Here is a 20,586-nt window from a genome sequence, read left to right on the forward strand (position 1 = left end):
GTGTGTATGCATGCACACGACGCACATGTGTATATATGACACATATTCTTTATCCATTCATCTGTTGACAGACACATTGTTTCCATATATTGGCTATTGTGAATAATGCTGCAGTGAACATCAGGATGCAGAGAAGTGGGATTGCTAGATCATATGGTAATTCTATTTTTAATTTTTTGAGGAACTTCCATACTGTTTTCCATCATGGCTGCTTCAATTTACATTCCCACCAACAGTGCACCAGAGGGCCCTTTTCTCTATACCCTCACCAGCGCTTGCTATCTCTTCTCTCTTTGATAATAGCCATTCTAACAGATGTGAGGTGACATCTCATTGTGGTTTCATTTTGTATTTCCCTGATGGTTAGTGATGTTGAGCACCTTTTCATGTACTTGATGGCATTTGTATTTCTTCTTTAGAGAAATGTCTCTTCGCATCCTCTGCCCATTTTTTAACCAGATTGCTTGTTTGTTTGTTTTGTTACTGAGTTGCATGAGTTCCTTATATAACTTGGGTATTAATGCCTTATTAGATATATGATTTGAAAATATTTTCTCCCATTCCGTGGGTTGGCTTTTCCTTTTGTTGTTTTTGCTATGCAGAAAGTTTTTACTTAATGTAGTCCCACTTGTTTTTATTTTTGTTGCTTCTGCTTTTGGTGTCATATCCATAAAGTCATTACCAAGACCAATGTCAAGGAACTCACCTTCAGTGTTTCTTCTAAGAATATTGTGGTTTTGGTCTTATGTTTAAGTCCTTAATTCTTTTTTTTTTAACATCTTTATTGGAGTATAATTGTTTTACAAAGGTGTGTTACTTTCTGCTTTGTAACAGAATCAACTATACAGATACATATATCCCCATATCTCCTCCCTCTTGCATCTCCCTCCCACCCTCCCTATCCCTTTGCATTCATTTTATGAGTGGCATAGGACAGGGGTCCACTTTCTTTCTTTTGCATGTGAATAGCCATGTTTTCCCAACATCATTTTCAAGAACTATCCTTGCCCCATTGAATATTCTTGTCTCCCTTATCAAATATTAGTTGAACTTATTTTTGCATTTATTTCTGGGTTCTTCATTCTGCTCCACTGGCCTATGTGCCTGTTTTTATGCCAGTACCATACTGTTTTAATTACTATGGCTTCCAAACATTGGGGATATTATTCAATTTTCTGGACATCTGTATATTCATCTGCAAAATGGTGATAATTATACTTTACAGGGTGGTGGTGATGATTAAATTAAACTATACAGGTTGAGTCTGGCACTTTTTCTCTACTTAGCTAAATATTGCAGACACCTAAAATCAGTGAGAAGAAATGGATTATTCAGTAAATTATGTCAATATCCTAGCCAAATTAAGATTTTTTTAAATTATGCTGTGCCAAAACTTCTAGATGGATTAAAAATTTCAACATAGTTTTAAAGTACTAGAAGAAAAAAGACTATGCCAAGATCATAAACATAAAAAAGAGAATGATGTATCCATTTAACTAGATAAAATCATAAAATGTTTGTCTATCAAAAGACAAAATTTTAAAAAATTGCATATAGAAGGAAACTTATACACAACATATTTAAGACACAAAAATTTAATGGATTTAATTTATGATGAGTGTTTTCAAATCCAGAATTAAAAAATGGATAAAGCTTATAACTATGTAATATACAAAAAATAAATAGAAAGGATCAATCAACACATAAAAAGAGGCTCAATATCAACTAAAAAATATAAATTTAAAAGACTTCTTTTTCATATTTCTGATCACAAAAATTTAAATCCATGGATAATATCAAGTGTTGTAAAGAGTAGTGGAAAATATTCCTTATCAAACATTGTTTAGGACAAGTGTAAACTAATCTAGTATTTTTGAAAGATGACATAGCAATATATACCAAAATTTATTATATATAACCTAATTTCACAGAAATTCCACTTTTAAGTGTTTAGCCCAAGGAAATGATTGCATAGTACAAAATTTTTTATGAACTAAGATTCACATTATGGCAGTACTGATATGAAAAATAGAAAATAAATGAAATTACCATTAATATGGCACTTATTCAATAAATATTTTTATACACAGCTTACTTGAAATTATATCAAGCATCTTTTAGGACCAAAATGCTATGAGAATGAAAATCAATTACAGGAAAAAAAAACTGTAAAAAACCACAAATACATTGAGGCTAAACAGTGCACTACTAAATAACCAACAGATAACTGACTAAATCAAAGAAGAGATTTTAAAAATACATAGAAAAAAATGACAATGAAAACACAACCACCCAATACATATGGGACACAGCAAAAGCAGTTCTGAGGGAAATTTATAGCAATTCAATGTCACCTCAAGAAACAAGAAAAATCTCAAATAAACACTTTAACCCTACACTTAAAACCACTAAAGAAAGAAGAACAAGAAAACCCAAAGTCAGTCAAAGCAAAGAAATCATAAAGATCAGAGCAGAAATAATTGAAATAGAAATGAGGAAAACAATAGCAAAGATCAATAAAACTAAAAGCTGGTTCTTTGAGAAGATAAACAAAATTGATAAATCCTTAGCCAGACTCATCAAGAAAAAGAGGGAGAGGACACAAATCAATAAAATTAGAAATGAAAAAGGAGAAATCACAACTGACACTGCAGGAATACAAAGGATTATAAGTGACTACTGCAAACCAGTATATGCCAATAAAATGGACAACCCCGAAGAAATGGAAAAATTCTTGGAAAGGTAAAATTTTCCAAGACTGAACCAGAAAGAATTAGAAAAAATAAACAGACTTATCACAAGCAATGAAATTGAAACCATAAATAAAAATCTTCCAACAATCAAAAGTCTAGGACCAGATGGCTTCACAGGCAAATTCTATCAAACATTTAGAAAACAGCTAACACCCATTCTTCTCAAATTCTTCAAAAAACTGCAGAGGGAGAAACACTCCCAAATTCATTCTATGAAGCCACCATCACCCTGATACCAAAACCAGAAAAAAGATACCACAAAAAAAGAAAATTAGAGACCAATATCACTGATGAACATAGATGCAAAAATCCTGAACAAAATACTAGCAAACAGAATCCAGCAGCACATTGAAAGGATTATACATCATGATGAAGTGGGATTTATCCCAGGGATGCAAGGATTCTTCAGTATATGTAAATCAATCAATGTGATTCACCACATTAACAAATTAAGGAATAAAACCCATATGATCATCTCAATAGATGCAAAAAAAGCTTTCAACAAAATTCAACACACATTTATGATAAAAACGCTCCAGAAAATGGGCAGAGAGGGAACCTACCTCAACATAATAAAGGCCATAGGGTTTCCCTGGTGGCACAGTGGTTAAGAATCCATCTGCCAATGCAGGGGACACAGGTTCAAGCTCTGGCCCGTGAAGATCCCACATGCTGCGGAGCAACTAAGCCCATGAGCCACAACTACTGAGCCGGCGCTCTAGAGCCCGCAAGCCACAACTACTGAAGCCTGTGCGCCTAGAGCTCATGCCCCGCAACAAGAAAAGCCACTGCAATGAGGAGCCCGCACAACAAAATGAAGAGTAGCCCCTGCTCGCCACAACTAGAGAAAGCCCGGGTGCAGCAACAAAGACCCAATGCAGCCAAAAAAAAAAAAATTAATTAATTAATTAAATTTAAAAATAAATAAATAAAAAATAAATAAAGGCCATATATGACAAACCCACAGCAAGCATCATACTCAATGATGCAAAACTGAAAGCACTCCCTCTAAGATCAGGAACAAGACAAGGATGTCCACTCTCGCCACTCTTATTCAACACAGTTTTGGAAGTCCTAGCCATGGCAATCAGGGAAGAAAAAAGAATTAAAGGAATACAAATTGGAAAAGAAGAAGTAAAACAGTCACTCTTTGCATATGACATGATACTATACATAGAGAATCCTAAAGATGCCACCAGAAAACTACTAGAACTAATCAATGAATTTGGTAAGGTTGCAGGATACAAAATTAATGCACAGAAATCTGTTGCATTTCTCCACCAACAGTGAAAAATCAGAAAGAGAAATTAAGGAAACACTCCCTTATACTACTGCAGCAAAAAGAATAAAATATCTAGGAATAAACCTGCCTAAGGAGGCGAAAGACTTGTACTCAGTAAACTATAAAACACTGATGAAAGAAATCAAAGATGACAAAAACAGATGGAGAAATATACCCTGTTCTTGGATTGGAAGAATCAATATTGTGAAAATGACAATATTATCCAAAGCAATCTACAGATTCAATGCAATCCCTATCAAACTACCAATGGCATTCTTCACAGAATTAGAATAAAAAATTTTACAATTCGTCCATTGTTTTGTTTTCTAACAATGATAAAAGCACTATTATAACTAAAAAATAAAATTATTTCAATTTGAAAGGTAATTATGAATATAGTTTCTCTCATTTTTATGTGGTTTTAAGTGTATATGTGCAAATACTTAAAAAATAAAGATGTCTGAGTTCAAATGTAATTCAGATTACGAAGGTTTGTTGTATTTATCTCTTCACTGTTTATATTCTGGTGTTAAAAATTTATGCTTAACTATTTAAAGAAACTTCAAATACTTTTATAAACCTACTATAAAACTCCTTCCAACCAGCACTGTTTTGTCCCTACCACAACCATACAAATAAAGGGGGTAGAAAATGTTCCAGCTTTTCATGTCCTAGAGTTTCTCTCAATCTCAATCTCTTCAAACCATAAAGACATCTGTATGTCTGCTTTGAAAATTTTGACTTAAAAGAGTAAGATTGCTCAAGCTATGGTCACACTTTATAGATGAGGTGAGGTTTTTCTTTTATTGTCATTGCTGTTTTAAATCATGTTGAACTCCAAAAAACATTTAAAAATCAAGGTTGATTTTTCTTTTAAGCTACCAAGCCAATATACAGATTTAGATGAGAGTATTTTATGGTGACTGTGTGTTTGCGTTTATGTGTGTGAATGCATGTGTAAGAGTCTGAGGGTTGTGTACATGTGTATGTGTTGTGTGAGCATATGAATACACACCTTATGCTGTACGTCTGTGTATCCATATGTCTTGTAATGAATATGTGTGTGTGCTCATATATGTCTTGTGTGTGGTATATTAAGAAAGAATGTCTAAAAATGCAATATTTAAGTACATTTAAAATGAAGCAAATATTTGTTTTCCTCTTTGCAGATAATACTATAGATGATAAAATGGCCTTAATCACATGTGGGCGGCCATTGTAGGTTCAGTGTAAACATCAGCAGCACATCTGAAGTCAAGTTTATAGGATAATTACATTTCTGAAAATGCAGGATCCAATGTACTATGAGACCAAAACCCAAATTTTGATAAATGGATTTCATGCAAAAATTGTTTACTCTAAGATGTTAAAAATGAAAAATTATATGCTTAATATTAAATTATAGCACCACAAAACTGCTTTCTTCTAATTGCTTCATTTCTTCCTGAAACTGTAAAGTCAACTATAAAATATGTTCATGGTTTGAAAAGTGGATAAACCTCCAAGAGACCTAACACTGAAAGTTGAAGAAAATGTTAGATTTTTAATTTATTAATATTATTTATCGTCTTTTGTTTTTTTCAAAATTTTAGAAGTCTTAAAGAGATATGGAATAATTACATAAATTTTTCCTATCTTGCTTTTTCACATTTAATTTCTTTCCACATTTTCTTTTCCCATTTGCTTTTTATTCAGGTTTACAAAAGGTAAAAGAAGGGATTTGTGAAATGATTAAATGAGTTAAAGAAAAAGAATGTTTTTCTCTCATTCTTTTATTGTTTCTTAGTTTTTTTTTTTTGTTTTTTTTTTTTGTCTTCATACCTAAATCTTACCTTTAAAAGGTAGAGGTACTATTGTTTTATTTTCATTTTGTTTCATTTTTTGAAGTGAAAGAAGAGGAGAGTATAACCCTAACTTAGGGAAATATTTATAAGTTAGTGTTGAGAAAGTTTCTATTTTACTTCCATGAATAATCTACTTTGTCTGGGGCATGTACAAACACAAATATAGTATTGTGGGATAAGAAGCTTAAGTAGAAAAAAAAAAAAAGCAAGCTTTCTGCCAGGTTTCAGAAATGTATAAAACCAAGGAAACAATCTAGGCTCAATGAAAGGATAAATCTCATTCAATGTGGACATGCATATTTTGATATATAACAATATTTTATATTTCTTGATTCTATGAGGAACAGAAGAATATATAAGAACTTAAGTTCACTCAAAACACGAATCTCATGTTGCAATAGGTCTCTTTTCTCTGGAAAATACTTTTCAGGATCCAAAAGAGCTAAAATGTGAATTCCTCACAAATTATAAGTTATATTTTATAAAAATTGCTAGCCTGAGCTGCCTTAAACCCTTTCTGGTACAAGGTGGGGTATAAATTAATTAGTTCATGGACTACTTGGTAAATTTAAATCATGTTGGCCTCTTAAGAGTTTACATTTTTTAAGAAGTCCTATACTATTCATTCACATACTTAATGAACTTAATCATTATGTATGTATACCCTTGTGATTGTTCCGATGGTGAGATTAAAGAAGCAAGAAGACTTCCTAAGAGCAAAATGTTTCTTAAGAAATGTGACTTTTAAAAGGACTGACTTATCATGACCACAACAAGAATATACATTTGTAAACAGATTCTTTGAATTCTAAGTCATTTTATTTTGTATTTATTAAAAGTAAGTCACTACTATATGCATAGTAGTAGCACTTATAGGATGCAGAATAAAGTAATACCCAGGAGAAAAACAGGGAAGAATTAGGTATTAATCATTGGAGTATCAAAGTATAAGACGGGAATGACTTAGTTATATACTCATGAAAACATTATTTGCTTCTGTGTAACAAAGAAGTGATGGAATGGATTAAAAAGTAGTAAAATACATGAAAAAAGAGATCACTCCATGCCTACAAAAACACATTTATAAAATGAAGTTTAGCAAACTACTGGAACAGCATTTTTACACATTTCAGAAGAACATGTCTTTTTTTTTTTTTCACCACTCCTAAATGGCAAATACTTTGTTATTCTATGTTATCAAATTCTCTGAAGCAAAAAATAAACAGAAAATTTAATAGAGTGGATTTCCATAAATTGATTGGATCCAAGGAATTACCCAGGATGCTTATTAAACATTTAGATTCCCAGGCTCCACTTACACCTATTGAATCTAAATCTCCACAGGAGGGTTCTTATGATTAGGCGAGATTTGAGAACATGAAATACATTATAAAAACATGCAATGTATTATAAAAAGTTACCCATTTGATTATTTTATACCAACCTTTTTTAAGGGTTGAGAAAAAGACGACAACAATTCTGACCCACCACTATGTTTAACTGTTTGGTCCAATGTAGAATGAGAAAAAAAATGTTTAAAGTTTCTAGATTTTTAAGGTTTGGGTAATGTACTTACTACAGTTTTCAGCTTTCCTGTTGTCCCGGATCACTATTCTCTGGTTGATTGTGCTGAAGAGCGTTGTCCAGTTAATGGTATGATAATAACACAGGTTGCTGTTGTCAGTGATATAGATGTTTCCTGCACTGATTTCCTTCAGGGATTGGAATTGCAGAGAAGTGATGCCCTGTTGCTTGAGGATAAGCAAGGAAAGGCCACTAAAGAGAGGGGAGAGGAAAAAAATGGAACAGTACTAATTGTTTTCTGGCCATGACATGCATTCTTGAAGTAAAATAAGGATGTCATATCTTACTCCAAAAAGAATGTTAATAGAGTGCAAAAAAGATTGAATTAATAAACCTGAGATACAAATACTACTTTTTTTTTTTTCGGTACACGGGCCTCTCACTGCTGTGGCCTCTCCCGTCGCAGAGCACAGGCTCCGGAAGCGCAGGCCCAGCGGCCATGGCTCACGGGCCCAGCCGCTCCGCGGCATGTGGGATCCTCCCGGACCGGGTCACGAACCCGTGTCCCCTGCATTAGCAGGCGGACTCTCAACCACTGTGCCACCAGGGAAGCCCACAAATACTATTTCTTTACATGCTATATGCTGACTGTTTTAAAAGTAATCACTTGAACCCCCCCAAAAAGCCCATCTTTTATAATTATGAATATCAATGATATCTCTGTTTCTGTCTATATATGTACCACTGACGTATCTGCTCACTGCCTTCCCTCCTAACCCCTGAATCTTAAGTTCCTCAAGAATTAAATCCTGTATTAAGACTAAATAATTAAATAAATGTTTATGGGGTGACTGTTCATCTACCCAAAGTAAGACATTAATTCAACTCTAACTACTTAATCGATTTAGACACACTTTCAGAAGGTAAATATCTCAGAGAATGACCATAGGTATTTAGCTTTAATTTATACCTCAGAAACCAAAGCGTTAATTGTAATACTTGAAAAATGTATAAGGATAGGAGATGTTAAAAATTAAAGAGAAGAATAAAATTAAACTAAAAAAAAAATACTCAGAAGGCTTGGACAAGTGAGAAAGCATCTCTAAAAGTTAAATAACAACTACACTGTAGAAACAAATTATCATTTCAAGGATGTTGTTTTCTCAACATAGTCCACTTTGTAATTAAATTCTTTGTCCATTTTCTAAAGACTAAATGTGTTTCCCACATTTCAATCAACTTATGAACATTATTTTATATTTTGGAAATCAAAGCTGTCCTCTAAATTTGCTTTGCTTTTAGTACTCAGATTCTTTTTCATGTTTTATATATACACATGCATGGAGAACTCTAATATACAGATATATAATGTGTGTGTGTAACCAAGTGGGATGTAATTCGCTCTCTCAAATCTTTGTTCCCATCATAACCATCCTTAGTTGTTGATTACAACGTGAGCATAATAATGCCTTGACTTAGATTTATAACACTTTATTCAATTGGTTCCATATAGCACTTGAATAGATTATATCTCTCAACTATCCTTTTTTATTAAGCACTTTTCCCCTTTACATTTTAGAAGTTCTTACAGATATACCTGTTTTAATAGCAAAATTCAATGGACTTCCTGTGAACCATTATTATAGAATATTTAATGATAGTATTGACTTTAGGCATCTTTTGGATTTAAGTAGAAAAATTATCAAGGTCTCCTTATATAAACAGACTTTTAACAGTTCATAAACAATAATTTTGTGCAGATGAAATCTGAAGTAAAATAAAAACAGTGGCTTAATAAATATTAAAACATATATTTTTTTTATGTGAATAAAAATATTGACATTAGAACTTTAGAACAGTATCCTTCTGAGCCCTGATTATCTGTCCATTATTAACCAGCACTGCATGTAGCATAGTGGACCAAATTCTAAATTATCAGCGCCGTGATGCTTTGTTCAAATGATAGCTCCAGAGACAAAACGAGAACCTCCTGGAAAAACAGCATTTGTATCCCATACACCGAAGTCATTACAAAGTCATTCAAGTCTATCTTTTAATTATGATAACATATGATCAAAATGAAGGTTCAGTTTTATGGTTCACATCATGTACTCCACAACTGCCAAACACTAAAATTACTTTAAGTGACAGGCAGTTGATAAATCAAGTTGTATACTTTAAAGCACAATCAGGGGTATTTTTCATTGAGTTTTCCTTTAAAATTTAAAGTGGAAAACCAATATTTCTAGAATCAGTAAATCAATGAGTCTGATGGCTATGACATAATGTACACATGATTCAGAGACCTATAACTTTGAATATATACACCTACCTATAGAGTACTCTTCCACCAATGGTCACCAGGTTAGAAAAAACACTGAAGTCAGTCATGTTTGGGGGCCATGATTGTATGTTCAAGAAACCTACAAAAGATAAGGGCAGTAAAATAATTCAGAATATCATTGTCTCAGCAACAGTGTTTAATACCAATTATTCTTAAAATATGATGAAAATGGGAGGTAAGGAAAAGGCAGCAAATATTCCTATTTTTGAACCATTCTGTATCATATTTCTTCTTCCAATATTCAGTGTCTTACCCAAAGTTTCTGGGCTACAATACTCAATAGATGATGAATGTCAAAATAATGAACACCAAGAATATATACATACAGAATCATATAAGTGTATGGTTTAAAGATTTAAATGAAAAAAGAAAGATTTAAATGATTCTTAATTTGATTTATTCTTCTAAATGGAAAAATTATTTAGTCTAACTAGACAAAGAGTTTAATTTCTCTGAAATCTTTTGCCACCTTATCTGTACAATTACAACATCAGCTGTCTTGCATTTTAAGACATTTATGTATATAACTAAGCCTCCTTATTTGATTTTACATTCTTTGATAGCAAACCCATGTCTGATTCATGTCTATGGGCCCCATATCATCTACTATGACAGCTCTGAACATATCAGGTCCTCAATAAACATGTGCTAAATGAATCCTACCTGCTACCCATCCTCAATAGTACTTGTGAAAAGTAAATAGAAACACATTGATTCAAAGATCCACTGACATTTGCAAAAACAGTAACATCAAAATTTCAAGGATTTTTTTTTAATTCCACAGATTTCAAAATGTGCACAGATGCTAAGTAACTAAGACACCCATCATTTAAAATAATACGTGTTTTCAAAACTAGAATTTGCTTTGAAAATTCCAATACTACGTAATATTTTTAACAAAAGACTAAAATTCACATAGTTCATAGCACAATAAACTCACTTTAAAAATTACCTGTTATCTCTCGGACTGTCCGAAACACGTTCAGTTTCTCTGGGTCTATGGCTTCAATTGCATTGTAAGGGTCCCTAGGGAAAAAAAAAAAAAAAAAAATGAAGCCGAACTTAAAATTAGATAAAGGGGTGAAAATATGAGAAATGTGACAAAAAATATTTCATTCCAATTGAATTTTAATTAGCAATAGGAAGGTTAGCAGTGTTTTATCCAGATTTTCTATGCTAGATGTGGAAGGGGATTAAAAGGTACTTTCAGGAAATTTTGATGACACAGATTATGAGTTCTTCATTGAAGGCTATTCTAGATCCAGAGGAACGGTTCAATTTGACTATCCTGAATAAACCTCCAAATATAGCAATTCCATTCATTAACCACTTTATTTTGCCTTTAAAAGTTTATTCTCAATTGGAAAAATATACACTGCAAATAAATTATGTTATGGTGAGAATAATTGCCTTTTGGGTTCCTCAAAGCATACTAAATTGCTAACAGAACCTGTAATTTCATAAGAAAGGTGAAAACAAATACAGGAAGTAAACTTTTTTATTTTTCTGTATTTTCACATTTATCTATCAGGGCAATCTTGTTCCTATCTGTTTATTTATGTTCACTTTCATATGACAGGAACTATTTGCTTCCCTCTATATGAATCATACTAACATTTGAAAATAAAATTTACCACAAATTTAACAATACTCAAAATGTGTTGTAAATTTTGGGGATTTTTAAAAATACAATCTCCTAATGCATAAATATATTTTTTGTAATTAATGTTATTGATACATAAATGCCCTGTCTTTACAAAAATTAATATAAAATACCTTTAAAATTAAATATTTAATGGAATTTTTCAGAAGTTTTCATCTTAGGAAAATATTTTTCATTTATAACAACCTGCCCATACAAAATAATTACATTCTTGAATATTAAGCCAAATATAAACATAATATTAAACATTTCTCAGTAATTCAAGCAATATTTTCAGATTTTCTTAAGTAATATTTAGTAGTTTTTCTAGGTTTTATTACTTTAAAAGGTGCTCTGTGCTATTCTGGGCAAGTAGAAACCTTATATTAATATATACTCTTCAGAGAAAAATTAAATTCCATTCACTGGTCATTTCTCCAAGAGAGATCAAACGTTCTAAAAACAAGGAATTAGGCTCTTTTAGCAGTTTGTATCCACCTTTAGCAATCAACTGAATTTTATCCTTGTACTGGATATCTGTTGTTTTACCAGTCTCTGAGAACCTTCTTTTTCACATGGGGAATAAACACTAGGATACATGATCCATTGGAGGCTATCAGTCAATGTGCTCCACAATCCCCTGACAAACAGATAAGCATATGGCCTTTCTTCTAAGAATCTGATTCTGAATCCACCAGCATTTATTCATCCTGGCATTAGAGCCTTGAAAACATTCTCTATTAGTTCAGCAAACTTGATCTCTGGAACCACCTTTTACTGGCTCTCTCTGCTTGATTCATCTGCATATTTTCTATACTGTGAACCATCCCATATCTTTTAAAAGAAAAAAAAAAGTCTTGCTTAATGAAATTACTGCTTCAAACTGAGAAAAACTAAGATGTTTAATCAATACATTGTGCTACTAGTTTAACATGGTGTGTTATAGAAGGCTTGGAAACACTATAAATGAGTGTCCCAATAATTCACACGTAAACAATTAAGATTTTCCTTAATGTGACATGAATATCTTTCAAAAGCTTAAAGTCTAAATTAATATTCTAGCAAACTTGCTCTATTTGTAACTGAAGATATATAGAATGAATATCTATGCTTTCAGTGAAAATGGAGCCACAAAATTAGGTTCATCATGCGGGAAAATTCTGGTTGCTATCATTTTCTAATGTGCAAAGATGTCTGCATGCACATGAAATATCAGCTCTGCAGTAGTAGAATGAACTTTCAACATTTGTTCTTTGATGAAAAGCAGTGTCTAGAATAGCTCTAGCCATATAATCAAATATTCCTGCTTTACTGAGAAACACTCAAAGTTCAGGTCAAGCACACAATAATGGGGTCAGTCCAAACCTTTACTGAGAACACTTCCAGGTTGCCAGGAATGAAATGAATTCTGGACTGTTCACATGAAGCCCAGCGGACCACAGAAATTTTATATACTTAATTTTAGAGATTCAGGACTCTCATAAAATAAATTGACAGAATCCCACTTACCAACTTAAAAGTACCCCTAGGGCGTTCCACCCTACAGCCACTTGAAATCCATAGATTTTAAAATTGAGAAGTTTCCTAGCTAAATTCAGGACCATGAAAAAAAACATTATGTCCACCCTGTTATTGTGTTGGGTGATCCAAAATAAAGCTCAGGATAAAGAGAGAGAAACATATTTTCACAATTCCATAGAAATCACGTTATTTTTTTCACCAAGCTCATTATCTGTTTCCCATTGTCTATCATCATTACAGTCGATCATCTAAGTACTTTCTTGTTTGTGTCACACTGTGACACAGCATGAACATGCTTATTTGGTGAGCATTTTATTGCTCTAAGCATATTCACAGGGACATTATTAGACATGACAAGACACAAAAGGGGATCCTATGATAACCCTGAACGCTGAATTTTGTCTGCAGTTCCCATTCTAAATAAGGAAATAAGAATGCCTAGTTTATTTCTAGCAATGGTGGTATCGTGCTATAAACTGAACATTGAGCTCTTTTATATGTTAACATTTTAGTTGACAACTTCACAGTAAATTTATTTTTTGCAGAAATTTGTTTTTGAAAAGTACACTCTTACTTAATTATGGGTTTTTCACTTCTATTAGTTTAAAGAAATACTCTAGCTATTTTAATCAAACCATACATCCTATTAAAAACTAGATAGTAGAAGATATAGGGTAATGGAAATTAAGTGAAGTAAAAAATTTTGTTAATTTACTGAAAGCTTTGTTAATAATACCTCATGTTATTCATCTTTAAAATCTCTCTCTTTGTCCATATGCACACACATATTACATACATGAATACACATATGCCTACACATAAGTGTCTGAGACCTACTCAATTAACTTTATATTAATACTTTCCTAAAATGAAAGGGAAAGGCTTCAGAATATGTTTCATGTTGGCATGAGACTAGGAGTGAGGAACATATCTTATTTCACATATATATTTGTCCTGGAAAATGCCTTATATATTATGCTTAAGACACAATAATATTAATTATAATGTTAAATTTAAGTGTTATAATTAAGGACAAATAATAATCGTCTGAACTAGGAAGTATGACATCGTAAAGTAAGGATTGCCATGAAAATAACTTTGTCTTTATTTGGTTTCCAGTAGTCTATGAGATATTATCTGTTGCACTGTATGCTGTGCTATATACTAGATATAGTCACTGAGATTTTCCTCTTGAAGTGCCTTTTTCTCCTTTTTTTTAACTTTCTTTTGTTTTGGAGGTTTAGCAATTTTTAACTTCTATTTTTGTTACTTTTCAATCTCTCTCTTTACCTCTCTCTCTCTCCCCTTTCCCTCCTTTACTCCTTCCCTTCCCCCACCTTTTTCTTTCTTTTTTATACCATTTATTAAGGTTTACTGTATGCCAGGCACTGGGCTGAACACTTAAAAAAATGTATATTTTGTTTTATTTTGAATCTCCACAACAACCAGAAGATGTAGGTATTTATTATTAACCCAGTTCTCAACTTTACATTGGAGTTGTTTGACATGGAAGCCACACAGCTCAATACAGATTGTCCATGGTGGAGCCGACTGAATGTGTCCCATCTCAAAATGGTAGTACCACCCATCTCCAATAGATTGTTGCCATGTAAACTAAGAGTAATCACATGCACATTTTTTTCCAAAGAGACGTTAAAAATCTGGATCTTATTTTAAAAAACAAAACAACAAGAAACACCTCTTAGACCAAATATAACAGAAAGTGAATACATACTATTACAGTTTCTGGCACAGATCCATATTAAAGCTATATTTTAAAGTAAAGAAATGCTTTATGTACTAAGACCTACGGTAATTTATGTGAATGGAAAGAAACGCTTTGTTCTATTTCTCTTATTGTTCCTATTTGACGTATTTATTCATAATGTGTTAAATTGTTTTGCTTCTAGAAATGATATATGTTTAGAGTAATCTTTTGAATTGAAATATGTGAGTGATATTTTTTATCTGTAGCCCATAGCACTAATATTTAGGAATTAAGTAGTGATATATACAAATAGATAAAATATAAAGTAAAAATATTGATATTTTCATTACAGTTGAAAGGATGCAAACTTGGTCATTTTCCCAGTTAAAAACAGCAGGTGGTTCTGTAATGAAGGGGCCCAGAAAATGTTACAATTTTTATTGCTAAAATGAAATACATTTAATAGATTTATCACTGACTTCCCAAGTCTAAAACAGAAAAAGATGCAGCAAGGCAAAGAAAATACCTGAAAGCTCAGAATTTCAACTTACTGATTTGTTTTCTGTGAGATGCATTAATTTATGTTGTTTTGAACTAATTGGTTAGGAATTTGAATGAAATTTCCCACTTTGTCCACTGATACTGTTTCCCTAAACATATCCACAAATGTGCCAAGCTTACTGAAATCTATGGATTTGAGGAAAATGTCCTGTAAATACATCTTAGCTTATATATAAATCGATATTTTTAAATCTAAGTTGTCACCAAATTCATAATCTGGATGTACTCCCAAAATTTGTTTTACTATCACTGCTGGTGAAATCTGGCATTTGACTTTGTTGGAGGAAAGCATTAATGTGTAGTGGAACTCTGTGTCAAAAGGAATCAAACAGACAAAACTACAGAATCTCTTAAGCTTTGTCTGCACTTCGTAAAACAATTTTCCACAAAAATGTAATACTGACCCATGAATACCAGTGACTAGGAAGATCAAATTCCCATTGATTTTGGTGCAGTTTATGAATTTGTCAATGTTACTAGAATCCACGGTCTGAGCTGACATCAATGATCCTGTGCCAATGCCATCACAAGCTGTAGAAACAAGATGCACAATTAGAGAGCTGAGAAAATTTTTCTTTAGTCAATAAATTATTGCATTTTTATTATAAAATAACAGTATTTTTTCATTATAAAATGAAAAAAAAATATCATCACCTTTTGGGCAAATGTCAGTACAAGGTTTACACATTTTAATCCCATTTTCTTCTACTTCCATCTTGGAACTAGGGCAGGCACGCACACAGGAACTGGAATCGACCACGAAGTTATCTGATAAAAAAAAGGTAAAATTAACAATAACGTTGAGGTTCAGCAAAAGACTTTAAAACAAGATATTTTAGGGTTTGAAAATTATTTTCATTTGAAAATGATAGTACGTATGTTTCTTTCCCTAAAACAACTCTGTCTAAATATCTCCACCTGAAATAGCATCTACGAACACCACATTCAAATCCAAGGGCAGTGTGTGTTAACAACAACTGGTACTTGCTTGACTACTGCTCCACATTCTGAATTGCCCCCAAGATAGTGAATTTCCTTTACAGACTTAGGAAACTGCATGACATTTAGTTTGTGTTTTTCAGTAGTTCCACTTCATTTCATGTCATGATGCAAGTTTGAAGTCTAAAAATACTTCAAGTTACATGAAGCACAAATGAAGCTGAAGTTAAACTGCCTTGGATGAAGGGAGTGCACTTCATATCCAAGAAGAAATGTTTAAAATGTGTTCATCTTTCATTGGAGTGCCGTAGAAACTGTCCCATTGCTTTACACGAAGAAACAAAATGAAATTTGAAAGGGCAGTACTTTAGGAAAGGTATATTAACTAACCCAGGACCATCTAATTACCTGACATGGCGAAATGTTTAGGAATCCAGTGGTCTGGAATATGCCAGAACATTCCCTCCCAAAAATAAGGACAAATTTTTGCATCTAGGGCCTCCCACGATAAAGGGAAAACACAATACCTGCTAGGCTGCTTTGGGTTTTGAAGGCAGCATCCTTCCATGTTTGGAAAAACTGCTTCTGGCCCAACATTCAGTAGTCTAGAAGGCTTCTGACCTTGAAGGGGGCCCAGAGCAGGAAAGGCACATGATGCAGGTCCAGGCTGGGGTACAAGCAATTCTGCTACTTGGATCACAAAACCCAAGAGGCTCTATGACATTAGAAGTATCTCTGGCGGGAAGATATGCCACGTGGAGTTATGGCAAGTCCCGACCGGGAAATCCCAGCTGAGACCTCTAGGAATTATACACCATTTAATATTTAATAAACAACTCCTGACATACTTCTGGGTCCTGGCAGAGAGAGACTACCTAACCATGAGTCACGGATTGATCTTGTAGCCAGAATTGCCCATCACACACAAGGTTTTGTTAAAAACCATCATAATGTTGAGCAGGTCCAACAGCAATCCATTGTAAGATGGAAGCAGTACATTTGGGATTGATGTGAGCAGGGGTAGACGCACAAGTAAACTGCATAAGCAGGTGGTCCAAATCCCCACGTCATCCACCACTGTGCTGGCACCTTTCACTAAGCTCATACCCATGGCTGCATGGGGACCAAGAGAGAGCACGTATGACAAGCTGACAGAGGAAGACAAAAACTAAGCTTGGGGTGTGGGTGCAAGCAGCTGAAAATGGATGGCAGCTGCCCTGCAGCCTCAGTCAGGAGTGGACTTGAAATATAGTGGCAAGGAAAAATCCCACCAATGGGCATAGTTCTGGGTAGTGCAAATGATCCTTTACTTTGTAGGGAATAAATAGGAGTTTAGAATAAATATGAACTCATGAGCAGTGGCTTGCCCTAGGAGAAGAAGTACTGGAAAATCTGGAATTGGGATTGAAGGGAGTCTGGGGTAGAGGCATATATATGAATCCATGAGAGTGGGTATAAAGTGTGAAGATCTTTGTATTCCAAGTTAATATCCACTAGAGGGCATCCACCACAAAAGAGACACTTTGCTGAGACTCCGTCACAGCCTGATCTCACTTCATTTCCTTCCCTCATGGGTCTTGATTCTGAGAACACTTCTTAAACAACCATAGTCTCTGTCTCAGGGGAACCCAACCTGCAACAGGTGTAAACATCCTTTCTGCAAGGTCTTTAGGGATACCTCGTATTTAAAAACTTCCACATTTTTGCAGCAATTTATGCCAAGTGAAATTTTTAAAAAAGGTTACAAATATCTTCATTATCGGTTAGGTTCAGATTTTGCAGTCAAATTAGTTTCAAAAAATATTTGTTGTTTAGGGTTTTTGAATTTCAGAATTCTGAATTAGGAACTGTAGACCAGTATTTAGAAACTGAACATCTTTGTTTTTCTAAGACAGCTACAGTTTAGCAAATCAAGGTCCCTCAAAGATTTGAATTTTACATAGATAAATAATGAAGTTCTTTAAATTAATCTGTAATTGGATAGACCTAAACTAATCCATGAAAGGAAGTTTATGAGTTACCATATCTATGGTAACTGGGCATTTAATTTCAAAAAACAGTCCTAAGTATTTAGCCCCTTGTCATAACTTAGGAGTTGAGAGACTTCAGATGAGACACTACAAAGGATGTAATAAAGAAAAGGAAAATTCCCTAGCTCAGGTTTTTCTGGTCTTGCACTCCAGACCAAGCCTTGGGCCTCAACCTCAGGGCTTGAATAAAAAGGAAAGCACCAAAAATTTCAAAAAAGCATGGTTTTGACTATCTTTGGGGCAAACCACCATAATATGAAGTAGTAGAGCAGGAGGACATTTGTCTAAGAAACCGAAGAAATTCATCATCTAGCCACATTCTACAATACTCTCAAGCCCCCTATTTTGCAAGACAGTAGACGGGGAAATATAGGGTAACTTCAGATGAGAAGCTGTTAGATCAAAAACATAACTTTGGATATAAAATTGTTTAAGATGGAAAAATCTCTTCTATCCTAGAGTTAGTGTGTCTGTGATTTTAAAATGGTAAGTTACAGCCATGTTAAATATATATATATATATATATATACACACACTCATAATTATTCTTTTAATCAATATAAAATATTTAATAATAAAGGCTGGAATCATCATTGCTTTCAAAGACTTGTTTTTACATACTATTGCTCTGAACCCTATCCCCTATCCCTTTGATCTTTATAATGTATCTGGGAAAGAGAGAGGGTACATATGATTATCCACATTTTAAAGAGGAGGAAATAGAAAACTAAATAGTTTATCTAAAATCACACGACTAATAAGTGGGCAAAGCTATAACCGAAGCCACTCTAATACCACGTCCCTTACACTTCATACTTCATCACGTGGACAAAGCAAAACAAGAACAAAAACACAGTATCTGTGTGCTGTAGAATGTAAAGTCTTCTTTTAATTGAGTATGTGGATAAAAGTAGTGGTTTTTTTTAGCCTTCCAGTAAGTAAAACATTGAAGAACTGTCTCATTGGTCTTTTCAAGCAAAGAAACTGACTTGAACAGGTATTGAGACATATACTATTCTTGATGAAAGCTAAATCGGTCATTGTGTATCCCCAGGATGAATTGTCAATTTGGTAAAGGCCCCTTAATATGCCCTTTATATCCACTGTTATTGTTTAACATTGGATTTGATGTTAAAACTACAATGCTATACATTCTATAACAAATAAATAATAAGAAATAATTTTAGGTGAAAATGCATTGTTATTAGAGCAGATCTCTTTCATTACATAGCTTGCTGCTACTTAACTAATCACTTTTCTGAGGAACAAAATCGTGTGCAAAACCATTGACATATAGTGAAAATATTGAGTTTAGAAGTCAATGAATGACACTGTACTATAACTTCAAACATGCCACTACTTTGCTGAGACTATGAACCAATCACTTCAATTTTTTGAATTTTAATTTTCTTATTTGTGAAATGATAATAATAGTACCAATTCTCAAGTAATTCACAATATTGTCACAATTTTGAAATTCAATAAACTTACATGAAATTCCTCTGCTTTTAAATGATGAGCTAATTGATTTGGCTCTTCTTATCCTGTTACTTACGTGGGCACTTCTTGACACAAAATGCTCCATAGGTGTATTTTGCATTGAAGTTATGCTCCAGTTGAAAGGTTGTTGGATTGTAGACAAAAGTTTGCGGACACTGAGTAACACATGCTCCACTATCATTAAAGTTCATGCAGGCCTGCAACACAGCAAAGATTAATTTTGTTTTAAAAATAACCTTCATAATACTTGTTAAAGGGACACTGCTACAACAGTTCTGTGATAGGTTGTATTGTTTACTCAGCGTACATCAATTTCATAAAAACTGGAAAATCTGATAACCTCCTAGTTGTAAGGGCTTATTTTTTAACTTTGCATTTGTTTTGTACTTCTCAATTTTACAAAACTGTTTTTCTAATGTCAGTAAATATACCATCTACAGTTATTGATGTTCTAATTGCTTGGTATCTATCCATTGATTTCTAAACTGAGAATTGGTTTAAATTATTAAAGTTAGATAATAGTGAAAACTTATTTAAGCTTACCCTTATCCAAAGGGTTTATGTTGAGTCTTAGAGTCTGGCAGTGACAACTAAATCTCCATTTGTACAGGCTAGAATTTCCTTAAAGCTGGTTTGGAGAGTTCAGTGCCTTAAGTGATATGGTAAGTCCATTCATCACCATCGTATAGTGAGAAAATGTGATGGTCATTCAAACTGGACTTAAAGAAAAGTCTCTGGCAGGTGACTAGTCAAGTGTAAATGTAGGGGGTACGATGCCAAAATGTAAAGAAGTAGCTATACTTAGCCCATAATTAAATAATATGATACCATTTCCTATATAGTCTTTTTCATAATGTTATACCATTTACTAAAAGTCACCAGTTCAAGTGAATTTGTTTCTGCTGACATATATTTGTATTGAGACCTCAATTTGTTAA

General features: G+C 33.3%; 1 protein-coding gene across 4 annotated transcripts in view; it reads right to left on the reverse strand.

The window, feature by feature from the left end:
* Window positions 1–20,586, reverse strand: part of ERBB4 (erb-b2 receptor tyrosine kinase 4) — a 1,115,448-nt gene that overhangs the window by 291,769 nt on the left and 803,093 nt on the right. For all 4 annotated transcript variants that reach the window (XM_079925304.1, XM_079925305.1, XM_079925303.1 and 1 more), the window contains 6 exons: window positions 19,704–19,845; window positions 15,834–15,947; window positions 15,584–15,710; window positions 10,700–10,773; window positions 9,736–9,826; window positions 7,456–7,655 (listed from right to left, as the gene is read on the reverse strand). In XM_079925304.1, coding sequence (XP_079781430.1) covers window positions 7,456–7,655; window positions 9,736–9,826; window positions 10,700–10,773; window positions 15,584–15,710; window positions 15,834–15,947; window positions 19,704–19,845 — 748 coding nt within the window. The remainder of the gene's footprint in view (window positions 1–7,455; window positions 7,656–9,735; window positions 9,827–10,699; window positions 10,774–15,583; window positions 15,711–15,833; window positions 15,948–19,703; window positions 19,846–20,586) is intronic.

This window comes from Stenella coeruleoalba (assembly GCF_951394435.1).
Source record: "Stenella coeruleoalba genome assembly, chromosome: 6".
NCBI lineage: Eukaryota > Metazoa > Chordata > Mammalia > Artiodactyla > Delphinidae > Stenella > Stenella coeruleoalba.